The 13,600-nt window shown below is 38.8% G+C and overlaps 1 protein-coding gene across 1 annotated transcript in view; it reads left to right on the plus strand.

Moving 5' to 3' along the window:
* The window catches only part of LOC146522455 (scavenger receptor cysteine-rich domain-containing protein DMBT1-like), a 52,420-nt gene that overhangs the window by 15,780 nt on the left and 23,040 nt on the right, over positions 1–13,600 (plus strand). Inside the window, 3 exon segments of the mRNA XM_085154142.1 lie at positions 8,780–9,171; positions 9,560–9,874; positions 13,075–13,389. Coding sequence (XP_085010268.1) covers positions 8,780–9,171; positions 9,560–9,874; positions 13,075–13,389 — 1,022 coding nt within the window.

Genomic DNA, 13,600 nt, shown 5'->3' on the forward strand with positions numbered 1-13,600 from the left:
CCTTCGCATAGGAACTTGGATACAGTAACGCCAAAGAACAGTAAAGAATGAAAAAGGATTTTTAATTTATCCTGTGCTTTGCTTGAGCAAAACTGAAATGCTGCAATGTGCCATGAATATGACTAAAGTGCTACCAGCAAATTTTGGTATCTATGGAGATTGACAGACCACGTGACTTTCACGCATTAATAATAATAATGATGGATTGGATTTATATAGCGCTTTTCAAGGCACCCAAAGCGCTTTACAATTCCACTATTCATTCACTCTCACGTTCACACACTGGTGGAGGCAGCTACGGTTGTAGCCACAGCTGCCCTGGGGCAGACTGCCATATCGCACCATCGGCCCCTCTGGCCAACACCAGTAGACAGTAGGTGAAGTATCTTGCCCAAGGACACAACGACCAGGACAGAGAGCCCAGGGATCGAACCGGCGACCTTCCGGTTACAGATACGCTTCCCAACCCCCTTTAAGGTTAAGGGGGTTGACCGTGGCTCGTCTTCTCAGGACTGACTGATCCACAGACAGACATTATGTATTCTTTCAAATAGGAGAGTGAATAGAAGGTGAGGCTGTGGAAAACAGCATATCTAAAGCAGGTGTTTCTTAAATGTTTGGCTGATAAATGGGAGGTCTAATAAAAGTATGGCTTGGCAGAATGCTTGTTCAGCTTAAAACCAGAAAGATTGCAACTGAACCATTTAATAAGATATTTGAGTTGATTAGATAGATAATATAGTTCTGTATTTGGTGCTTCTAGACCTCCTTGAGATTTTTGTTTTTGCAAATTTGAAAGTTTTATACAGGGAGTTTTATTTTTCATTCAAATTTTGACAGAGATCATTTAATAGATTTGAACCAGGAAGTGTTTGGAGATATATGGATCATTAGATAATAGATAATTTTTGTCGGTATCCTTCCTAAATCCTCTTCAATCAATTTAAGCAAGGGAGTGAAAAACTGAACAACCCTGTCAGCTTGGAGGAAACATTAATACCTAAATATTTAATACTGCTTGTTTGAAGGTTATGGGGTGAAACAAAATGTGCTACATGCTCCTCATTCATACATATGAATAAAAATAGAAGATTTTTACAATTTTACAGAGAAGCTGGAGACTATAAAAAAAAAATCCATAACCTTGAATGATTGTTGCAAAGAAGAGTGGGGGTCCTGAAGCAGCAATAACACATCATCTTTATAAAGAAGAATTTTGTGTTCTGTATTAGACGTTGTAATACCTTTAATATTGCTGTTTTGTCTTATAGCTGCAGCTATTGGTTCTATGAGTAATGGAAATAGCGATGGAGAGAGCGAACATCCTTTACCATTATGAAGAGTAAAGTTTTGTGTAACTGATCCATTGGTGGTGACTGTGGCGATTGACAATGTGTAAAATGCTCTTATCTAGTTTCTAATCTTAAAATATTACAAACAGGAAGTTCCAGCTTACTTTGTCAAATGCTTTTTCTGCATCAATTAGACTGTTACTTTTTTGATAGTGTGAAAGCTGCATTAAGCTAATAAGTTTAGGAGTATTAATAGCTGAATGTCTGCCTACAATAAAACCCATCTAGTCAGCATGAAAAAGTGCTGGAATTACTTTTGCTATGTGGGATGCAAGGACTCTCTGTATTTACCAGAGACAGTGGGCAATCACTGCAGTATTCGTGGTAGGAGAAATTCTAGAGGTAATCATAAATTCAATCATTCTTACAAATGGTGTGAACAGGGTTCACCAGAAATGTTTGTATAACTCAGCAGGGAAGCCATCTGGAGCAGGTGTCTTATTATTGAGGATTTTATCAAGAGTGCAGAATAGTTCATCTAGAGCTATCCAACACCCTAACTTGAGCTTGTGTTAAATGAGGTTGATCTAAAGCACTAGGAAATTTGTGAATATCGTCCATATTTGAGTCATGGTCAGAGGTGTATAGATTCATGTAAAACTTCCTAAAAACCTTATTTATATCTGTAAAATTATGAAATGTTTTCCCTGCTGAGTCCTTGATAACTGTAATTGTTGTTTTTTCTTTATTTTACTTACGTAAATGTGCCTGATATTTACCTGATTTATTATTGTATTCGATTTTGTCATGTCTCCACCGCTGAATAAGAAACTGCGTCTTTGTATTTATTAAATCATTTAACTCAAGTCTGAGTTTGCCCCAGACCAATGGGCAAGCTCAGGAAGACAACAAGAAGCTAGAGGTCACTTTTTGCTGTTTTGCCTCTTCCAACCAGCCAACCTGGAGTTCTCAACAGTGATTGAATCCAAACCGAGTCGCCCTGACATAAAGTCCAAAGAGGAACACACAGAAAGGTGAACAGGATACTAGGACCAGGAGTAAGGTAAAGGCAGTGTTATTTATACAAAAAAGGGTAATCAGGGAGTTGGACACAGGAGGGCAGCAAGATGTAGCTCAAGACAGTCACAACTGACTACCAATGTAAAACAGCAAATTAATAGCAACCACACTGACAGGCAGAACCTAACTGAACATAGGGGAGGAATGATGAACACCAGCTGTGTCAGCCATCCTCCACTGGCACTCACCCCCTGAACCCATTGCACCACCCTTCCCCCGCAGCCGAGCTGCAGACCACACCCTGACACAAAGTTTAGCAGGAAAAGTTTGGTAAACTGAAGTGTGTAATAATACCCTCCACCCAATTTATGTCCAATGTAGCACTTTTCCTCAATACTGAAGTGCTTTGAATCTTACTAAATCCAACTACACTGACTTTAAAAATTTTTTTTTATTGTTGAGCATTTAGAGCATTTTGTAAACGTCTGAACCAGCAGCATTTTGTCTCATCCATTGCAGTGATATAATTTTCTACCGGTGGCACCAATGGACTTTTTACCTGATGGATATTTAGGTAAAAAAAAAAAAATTCAAGAATTGACAGAAAATGTCAAAATTATACTGTAACACTCAGGGTTACAAAGACACCCAGCACAACCCACATACACAGGACTCAGACTGCAATTCAGTACTCTTTGTTTTCATTGCTTTTCTTTTTTTGCCTCCTCTGCCAGACACCGGGACTCAATCAGCCACCCAACCAGCCTCCTCTGACACTGCCTTGCAAAGCCACTGCTGTATGCAATTTTTGTATAAATATGCAATGTCCTCAAATTCAAGTATCAAGTCCTTTGATTTGTTACCTTGTTTTATATGTATGTTCATTCATTGCTTAGTGATGGGAAGGCCATTTAGGACAGCCTGTGTCCAACAGTAAATGGTCTGTGGGAGGGGCTCAGCATACATATTTAAAAGTCAAAAAGTCAAATTCAGACTGGTGTGGTTAACAATGGCTCTCCGACAGTTTGTCTGCTGTTTCTTTGTGACGATCATTCTCTCATGCAAAGGTGAGAAAAAAATTCAATTTTGTTTCTCTTACCTTACCTATTTTATATGAAGACTGGGCAGAGTACAATGTTAATTTAAGGTTCAGCTGTACAGATTTTAACAACTGTTGTAATTAAAAGTACTCTACTATACTTCAAAGCAGTCCACTTGGTAGCCTGCTTGTAGATGGATCCAAGATAAGAAAGAGAGTCAAAAAATCCACCTGGTAAAAAAGCAAATACCTAGAGGTGAAAGCAGGACTATGTTTCACTTTATAATGTAGATCAGCTCAGTAAAGTCCCTGGATCTGCTGTGATCCACAGCACTTTATTTATCATTTTATCAATTTTCTGCTAATGCATTTTCTGTCCAGCCAGCAGTTCGTGTCCCCTTTTCTTTCCAAAACGTTTTCTGTTTGAAATATTTAAGCAATAGTGATGTAAACATTTCAAGTTAATTGGGTTATTTATTATATTTTTGTATTGACAAATAGAAATGTAGTAGAGAGTAACTATGTGCTCACTGAGAGGGCCACGTTCAGTGAAATGATGTTAACTACTACTGATAAAGTACAACTTGATCATTAAACATCAAACAGGTTTTAGTTTAGTGTTAACAATGTTTACTAACTGGTTAATTACATGGTTTGTTAACTCTCAAGTTGCTGTTGGTCTTTATAAATGGGTATTGTTCCCAAATGGTTAACAATGTGCTGTACAGCTGTAACATTATTATAATACCCGTTATGATGTTGAAACTGATCATTGTAACCCTGCATATTCATACAGAGAACGCACAGGGAAAAGTGTGTAAAACAAAGGTCTTCACTAAATGTTTGTTTTCACTTCATGTTTGGGTAGTGAGCAAGCATCATATATACTTTATATATAGCACTTATGACAGTACATTTTTGACCAATTCAACATCATTATAATTTGGACTGCCCCTTTCCCAAAATGTTCAGGTAAACAATTCTGAAAGTTTGAGGAAACAAGAAAAGGCAGTGTAGATCCAAGTTGACTTTTCAGGTATTTACTTTCTGTCTGACTAATGCTTCAAAATGTAAATCATGATGTGCAGTACACTGGTTTAACATTTTTTATAATTATTTTCTCCTTTATTTTTCAGATGGCCGTGCACAGATGTCTGGTAAGGATATTTGTATTTATAATATCCAAGAACAAGTTTTAAGTTTAGTTTCAACCTTAGCTGTTTTCTCTGCTGAGCTAAAAAAAAGAAAAGAAAAAGGAGGCAGTACTAATCTCATTGGTTTGAGCAAAAGACAACTGGGGATTTAATGTCTTTATTCCTTCCTTTGCTATCTTTAACACCTATACTACTACTAAAGGACACTTTGGAGATCGTGTCCCCCTTTTCTAAGAAGCAGGAGATCACTGTTTATCACTGTCAGTAACAATCTAAAGTTAACTAATTGGACCAATTAACCATAACAAGTGTAGAGCACCAGCACAGTCTAAAGATTTTTGAAAGCTACAGTGTAGCTATAGAGCGTGCCATATAGAGAATGGGAACTTTTAATATAAGAGATACCTGTTGTGTGTATGTCTGTGTTTGCATGTAAAGATGAAAATGATTTTCTTTTAGTTCTTTTCAGGTCTTGTAGTTAAATCATGGTTCACTTGTCTTATAGTGGATGTTTTGCAGTCCTCACAAACTCAGATGTGGGAGTTGGAGAGCCTAGACTAGATGAAAATTGTCTTTTGGCTCTAGCTCTACAGCTGATTATGTAGATTATAGGATTATTTATATGGTTTAGTAGTTAACATGGAACAGAGTGCTGCAAAAAATATAAATCTTGTAAAATATCAAAAAAAAATTAAAAACAACTAAATTTGGCAAAAAGCTCTCTACTCTGAGAATATTTATATTCATAAACCTATCCATTTACACTGAAATAACATAAAGAATCAAACAACAAAATACCAATGAAAAAATGTAAAACGATTTAAAACGAATAAGAAGAAAAAAGCAGGATCCAGTTTGAGTTAGTTATTGTGTTGTAACATATTTGACAGGTACCTTTTTCAAGATACGTCTATGAAGGTTCTCAGTCATCCAGGTCATCGTTGTTTAAGGAGCTTGGAAAGAAAAGCATCTGGACAGAAGTCCAGATGCTTTTCTTTCCAAGATACCCTTTTTCTGTTGTTTCATTTCATACGCTGAAATGAAAGAATAGACTTAATAAACCACTGAAGTTTTTTTTAATGTATTCTATTGACTCATCAAAGTACCTACCTTTGGCAGATATAACAGCTGAACACACCCATGGCATTCTTTCTACAATGCAAACCAAATGTTCTTCAGAAAGTTCTTCCCAACTCTGTTGCAGAAGTTCCCATAAATGCGTGGCACTTGTATGGTGCTTTGTTTTCACTCTTATGTCCAGGTATTCAAAATCAGCTCAGTGGGCTCTAAGTCCATGTTTTGAAGCTTATTAACTTGTTCTTTTTTCATGAGGTAGTTCTGGCATAGCTTTATCTTATATTTTGGGTTATTATCTTTCTGTAGGATGAACCCCTAAACAGCTAGGCACATACCAGAGGATGCTGCATGGCTCTGCAGAATGCTGTGGTACCCAATTTGGTTGAGGGTGCCTACTTACTTTTGTATCATTTCAGGCTATTCATTGGACAAGAAGACGAATTGATGTGTTAAAAAAAATATTCTAAAACCTTCGATCAGTAATGTACATTTCCTTGCAGGAGTAACACCATGGATTTGGGAATCGTGAAAAAGAAATATCGCTTTGGGCCCCACCACTTTAATGTTGCAAACATAGAATTATAACTCTGTGCAGACATCGACCAATGTTCTGCTTAGATGAATAGATTTTTTTAAATTTATGCAAGACTGAGAAATGTGCAGTTTGTTTCATTTTAATATTTTTCATGATAATATTATTAGATTTTTTTTGTTTTTTGTTTGTCTGTTTTTTACATTGATTGGTACCTTTACATCAATAGCCATTAACTTTTTGGCTGGATATAAATTTAAAATCTCATCTATAAAATGGTTTAAAATTATGTTTTACTGATCAAAATTGTTTTATTTAAATTATTAAGGTACTGGCAAATATAACTTAAGTGTAGCCAACTGAAAAGTATCTATGTCATGAGCAGTGTTGGGACTAACGCGTTATTAAGTAACGCGTTACAGTAACTACGTTATTATTGTGGTAACGAGCACGGTAACTAGTTATTATGCCAAAATCAGGAACGCGTTAGTCGTTACTGGGATTTAGATAGGGTCGTTACTCGTTACTTCGTGTGGTGGCTATCGCGGAGCTTCCACAGATTCTGTAACATTAGCAAAAGGTTAATGCAGAAGGAAAAGAGACCCGAGGCAGTCGCCGGTCCAAGTGTGAACTGAACTTCAGGTAAGAAGTTATGACCTGCAGTCTATCTGGGTCAGATATAAACCAAGTTTAGGTGGAGTTTATTTTCGTTATTCTGACTTTTTCCGTACTGCGTACTAGCTAGCATGACGGAGTTTCTATACAGCTGTGTGGGTGCTATGATGTTAATGATGTTGAACTTTATTTTGTTCATAAGTTATTAGAGTTGCCAACCGTCCCGTCTGGTATTCAGAGAAAATATTACGCGTTTCTTATTGAGGCGAAAAGGAACAGTTTGTCCCGTAATTCAGCTACAATGAAAAAGACACAAAGCTGGAGTTATTCTGTGTCTTTGCTGCACAGCTGCCTCTTCTTCTTTCATTCCCCTCCCTCTCCCGTTTCTACTTCAATCATGAAAACTGATCAATGATCAGCTGATCGGCTCTCTTGTTTGTTTATCGCCCACTTTGCGCCAGAAAGAGGAAACCAGCCGATGTCGCCTTAAACAACAGCAGCACGTTTAAGCTTGATCAGCTGTTGTAAGAATTTATTTAATATTAATTTCTAGTATCAGCTGATGTTTGCTGAGCCACAGCTGCAAAAAAAAGCTGCTGGTCATGATATCGGTTTGGTTATCTGGTGAGAGGGAAACATGAAGATGAAACCAGGAGATGTCCTTACTGAATCATCAGAGCTGAACAGGTGATGGAGAAACAGGTTTACCTTTTAGGTGACACGAATGAGCTGAAGGGAAGTTATGAACTGTTTCTGAGAGACAGATAACCCCAGGATCCTTTTTTAGGTAGCTGACAGCTGGTAACTGTGCAGGTGCGGATCTAGCAAAGTTTTGCCAGGGGGGCCAAGTAGGGCATTAACAGGGAGAGGTGGGCACAAAGAAATACTTTTCTTTCTTATTCTCATTTAAAATGTCTAGCTTTTAAAAAATAATAATCTGAATCTTACAACAAAGGATTGATAGATTGATGCATATATACCATCAAAACAGTGAACATCACTGTCACAACAGCGTTTGTTTTCATTCAAAGGCTTTATGAGTTTTCCTATAATGGCGGGCCGGTCTCTAGTTTTAATGCCCGGGCCGATTTTTTGTCCCAGTCCAGCCCTGTATGCAGCTCATCTGCAGTCTGGTGTTACCTACATCTTCCTATTCAGAAGGCAGAATTTCCGAGTTCTGAGTACAATCAAAGCACCACGACTGCAGTTTTTGTGTTGGATGTGAAAGGCGCACATGACGCTGTGATGTAGGCTAGAATCATGGCAGCAGTCAACGACGGTCCAGGCGTGGGATTTCTCTCGTGGAAATATGCACATTATCTTTTCCTTTCTATTGGTAGGTGGCACAGTGCACTTGTGGCAAGTAAGCAAGCTAGAAGACTGGCAAAGTTGTGGAAGCAACAAATTAACAAGAGAATTCTGAGTAAAACCAAAGTTACTTTCCCTAGTAACTAGTTACTTTGAAAGTAACGAGTAACTTGAAGTAACTGAGTTACTTTTGATAGAAGTAACTAGTAATGTAACTAAGTTACTATTTTAAAGTAACTTACCCAACACTGGTCATGAGACCTAAGTGGAACTCAGATAGATTTTATTTAATTTTATAATGCTTTTTTATAATAATTCCTCACCAGCCGACCTGCCTGTTGTGTGACAAATGCATTATATTGCAAAATAAATAAAAAGTGTGTAGGAAAAAAATCCCAAGGGGCCTCCCTGCAATTAGACACATTGCTTGACATAAAAGAAGGCACCTTGTTCTTCAACTAACAGAGGTGCTGGTTCAGTGTCAGGAGTGTGGGTACTGGGAGATGGGATTGGGACAACTAAGCCTGAGCCAAAGCTCTGATCTGTATAGGGTCTGCCTGCACCAATTATATGTTGGCTAAAATAACACAAACACATTATTTTCTTTTAGAATTGGCGAAAGCTAACTAATACTAGGAAATTTAAGCAGTTTCTATTGACTTTGGAATTAGTTTAATTTCCATCTGTTAACCTTTTCTTTTTTAAACTTCACTGTTAACGGAGCCATCCTACCACTTTAAAATTTACAGTTACAATTTACAATATTACAACTTCTGAATCTTATATCCACAACATATCTTTTTTGTGTTTTGTTTGCAGGTGTGCCCATTTTATTGGCTGGGTCTGGATCGACTCGTTGCTCTGGCAGAGTTGAAGTTTATCACAATAACATCTGGGGAACAGTCTGTGATGATGTCTGGGACTTAAATGATGCTGAGGTGGTTTGCAGACAGTTAAACTGTGGGTCTGCACTACAAGCTCCCCAGTTTGCTTACTTTGGTCAAGGAACTGGACAAATTTGGCTTGATGATGTGGGCTGTTCAGGAAAGGAAAGTTCTCTAACTGGGTGTCAGCACAGTGGATGGGGATCACACAACTGTGGACATGGTGAGGATGCTGGTGTCATTTGTTCAGGTGAGAAAACGTTTAGAGACGGGATATATTTTAGGTCATTATCCTCTTGTGTGACATACATGAGTTGTGTCACACATAACTGTGGGCACAATAATAATGCTGGCGTCATCTGTTCTGTTAAGATATATTTTTCTCATCCAAGGCGTGCCAAATACTGGAAATATATAAAAGGCAATTGAGTTAAAACAGATAAGGTAACCTGAGACCAGGAGGACACACAATATGTGTAAAATTTTCAAGGTTTATATCTCGTGAATACACATGATTTTATGCAAAATCACATCTGATCAGTCAGTTTGTACTTTATATTTACATACAACTATAGATGAACATTACAAGTCCTTTATGTTCCTATCTTTTCTGTTTTTTTGTTGTTGTTTTTTTTCAGGTGTGCCCATCCGATTAGGTGGGTCTGGATCGACTCGATGCTCTGGCAGAGTTGAAGTTTATCACAATAACATCTGGGGAACAGTCTGTGATAATGGCTGGGACTTAAATGATGCTGAGGTGGTTTGCAGACAGTTAGACTGTGGGTCGGCACAACAAGCTCCCCAGTTTGCTTACTTTGGTCAAGGAACTGGACAAATTTGGCTTGATGACGTGGGCTGTTCAGGAAAGGAAAGTTCTCTAACTGGGTGTCAGCACAGTGGATGGGGATCACACAACTGTGGACATGGTGAGGATGCTGGTGTCATTTGTTCAGGTGAGAAAACGTTTAGATACTAACCCTAATCCTATTTTAAGTAATACTGTTCAAACAACTATGGGCACTATCACAACACTGGTGTCATTTGTTTAGGTGAGAATGCCAAATACTGTAAAAAATAATTTCTTGTTTTCACAATTATTTGTATAGTCGTCATAGTCTTCAAAGGCAAATGAGTTAAAACACTGGCAGGGCATGCAAATCCAGCTTCAGGTTGTGTGGAGGAGATCAGGATGGAGGGACCTAAAACCCAAATGAAAAACATGGAGGTGAAAAGGCACCACAAGAGCTTTGACCAGAGGCTAACTGTCACGGTCCTGTGTTTTTGGTTTTTGTACTTTTACTTTGGATTTTATTATGAATTATTACTATTTGTGTTTTGGTTTCCCAGTGTTTATTCAGTGCTCCCTCTGTTTTGTGTCATCTCTGCCTATATATCCCTTCTAGTGTCGTCAGGTCTCTGTGTTAAGCCCGCGTCTCTGAATCTGTGTCTTTACGTGTGTGTGTTTTGTGTTTTACTTTGAAGGTCCGTGTCTGATGTCAGTGTGTTCAGTGTGTTTTCGTTTCGTTTCCCCTGTCCCGTCCAGTCTAATTAGTCCCAGCTGTGGCCTCCTTCTGTGTCTCATTCCCTCGTTATCCTTCTGTGTATTTAAGCCTTGTGTCTGCCTCTGATTGCAGTTGCTGGTTTGTCTGCGTTATATGGTGTTTTGTTCTCTAGTCTGCGTTATCTCCCTGCATCTCTGTTCTGGTTTCAGGTTAGTTTTGCCAGTTTAGGTTTGTCAGTTTTGTTCTCGCCAGCCTCGCCCTTTTTTCGTTGTTTGCCATCCCAGCAGAATTTGACTCGCCCAAGGAGCTCCGTGAGAATATTGTGTACTCTGTGGACAAATTGATTAATTTGTGGCTGGAGCATGAGGGGAAAGAACTTCGGCAAGCTGTGGCTAACTGGCTACAGCGATTGGTTTCCGGTCTCCCCAGGCTGTTCAGCTCACTTCACCTGCTCGCACAGTTCATTCTGAACGAGCTTCGCCTTCAGCCCCTGGCTGCTACCACTAGTGTTGGGAAGGTTACTTTTAAAATGTATTCTATTACAGATTACAGAATACATGCCCCAAAATGTATTCTGTAATGTATTCCGTTACGTTACTCAATGACAGCAACGTATTCTGAATACTTTGGATTACTTAATATATTATCATGCTTTTTACAACTATGTGAATGTACTATTGCTGTGTGATTTATTACTATTACTGAAGGTCCGCGGCTCCGAACCTTAGCAAAGGGACCTCTGACTAATACGGCAGGGTCCTTCAGGCAGCTCAGGACCCTCAGGCTCAGGGAGTTTAGCACAGGGCATGCGGTCCCATCTGACTGGGAGTGCTCAACAGGACAAGCAAAGTCTACTGGCTCTAGAACTAAGGCAGCTGGTCAAAGATGATTGCAACTCCTGTCTTGCAGTTGTGAGTCCATCAGAGGAGCCTTGCTTCATCTTTCAGAGGGCTGTCCAGGTGCTCACTGCTCCAGTGACTGGGTTGCTGCAGCGATAATAAAGTGAGGAATATGGAGGAGTGTATGGGGCCAAAAAAAAAGAGGATGCTCACCACATAGCTGCGGTAGACAAACAGAAGACGGGCATAGTGATCGATGTAGCGGTTCCAAATGACAACAACATCAGAAAGAAGGAACACGAGCAGCTCGAGAAATACCAATGGCTCAGAGAAGAGCTCGAGAAAATTTTGAGGGTGAAGGTAACGGTGGTCCCAGTGGTAATCAGAGCACTAGGTGCAGTGACTCCCAAACTAGGCGAGTGTCTCCAGCAGATCCCAGGAACAACATCTGAGATCTCTGTCCAGAAGAGCGCAGTCCTAGGAACAACTAAGATACTGCGCTAGACCCTCAAGCTCCCAGGCCTCTGGCAGAGGACCCAAGCTTTAGGGATTGACCGCCAGCAGGGGCGAGCAGGGAATTTATAAACACACACACACATATATGTATGTATATATATATATATATATATATATATATACATATATGTGTGTGTGTGTGTGTGTGTGTGTGTGTGTATATATATAGGCTTACCTAGAACTAAGAAAACCCAAAAATAGAATTGTATAAGACAAAATGAGACAAACTAGAATACAAACAAACATAGAACCCAGGACTAGAACACAAATTTCAAGTTTTGTTATCAAGAGTATTGACATTGATTTCTGTTAACTGAATTAAAAGTTGACGACAGGAATTAAGTGTGTTATAATTCGTTATTCAACCACAGTGTAAAATAACAAATATTTCTCTGTAGTTTAGTGACAATTTATATGAAGCCTCATATGTATACAAAGTGAAATGTCTGAGGCTACATCCACACGTACACGGGTATTTTTGAAAATGGAGTTTTTCCGTTTTCGTTTTAAAAAATAATCCCGTCCGCACGTAAAGGCAGAAATGAAGGAAAACGCTGCTAGGAACATGCCAAAGCAACAGGTGGCGATATATTCCTAACCGTGTAGAAATGTTCACCAATCAGAAGTCTAGAAGCCTCGGTGGGAAATAGTAAACAAAGCTGGGGCATAGAAGCAGAACCGAGTCGTATGTGTGGAGGGGCAGTAACTGTGTGTGTATATGTAAGCATTTAAACACTGCAGAGAGTACAATTAACAGTAACAGTGTTGTAGAAATTCATTTCACCGAAACAATAATGTGGTGCACACTGTGACGTCAAAAAAGGCGCACACCTTTGACGCTGCGTTTTCTCCGTTTTTCTCGTCCACACGTAAATGCAAAAACTGAGTTTTCAAAAATATCCACCCTGGCCGGAGTTTTTAAAAATCTACGTTTTCAGTGACCAAAAACGCCGTTTACGTGTGGACGAAAGGTGCAAACGCATAGAAAAATCTGCGTTTTCAAAAATACCCAAGTACGTGTGGACATAGCCTTATAGTGGCAGTACTGTGATGCTTACAGCAATATCATGCAAATAAAGAGAACAAAGATTAACAGTGTTTGAGCATCTTAATGTTAAATTTAATAGGCTTTCTTAAAATATTTTATTTAATATGAAATACAATAACTTTGAACAAAAAGATTTAATTTAAATATAGAACTACAAACTGTATTTTAATTATGGAAAACTTCTCCATTTTAACTATTAATTGCCATTACAATATTTTTTGTCCTTAAGTCCTTTTCTGCATTTTCAGGTTCACCCATCAGATTAGCTGGGCCTGAATCAACTCAATGCTCTGGCAGAGTTGAAGTTTATCACAATAACATCTGGGGAACAGTCTGTGATGATGGCTGGGACTTAAATGATGCTGAGGTGGTTTGCAGACAGTTAAAATGTGGACCGGCACTACAGGCTCCCCAGTTTGCTTACTTTGGTCAAGGAACCGGACAGATTTGGCTTGATGAAGTGACCTGTTCAGGAAATGAAAACTTTCTAACTGGGTGTCAGTTCAGGGGATTTGGAGCACACAACTGTAAACATTCTCAGGACGCTGGTGTCATCTGTTTAGGTAAGATATATTTTTTGGTCATTCACAAGATGTCAAATACAGCAAATAAAACGTATTTTTACAACTACTGAAAACAGTGTTCAAATGTAAAGCGCAAATGAGTTAAAACAAATATGAACAGAAGGTGAATGCTTTGTGTTTGAGCTTATCAAAAGCTTGTATACTCCTATGGCAGTCCAGAGAAATGAAAGGGTTGCATTAATAATTAATA

The sequence above is a fragment of the Neolamprologus multifasciatus genome, chromosome 3 (genome assembly GCF_963576455.1).
Source record: "Neolamprologus multifasciatus chromosome 3, fNeoMul1.2, whole genome shotgun sequence".
In the NCBI taxonomy this organism is placed as follows: Eukaryota; Metazoa; Chordata; class Actinopteri; order Cichliformes; family Cichlidae; genus Neolamprologus; species Neolamprologus multifasciatus.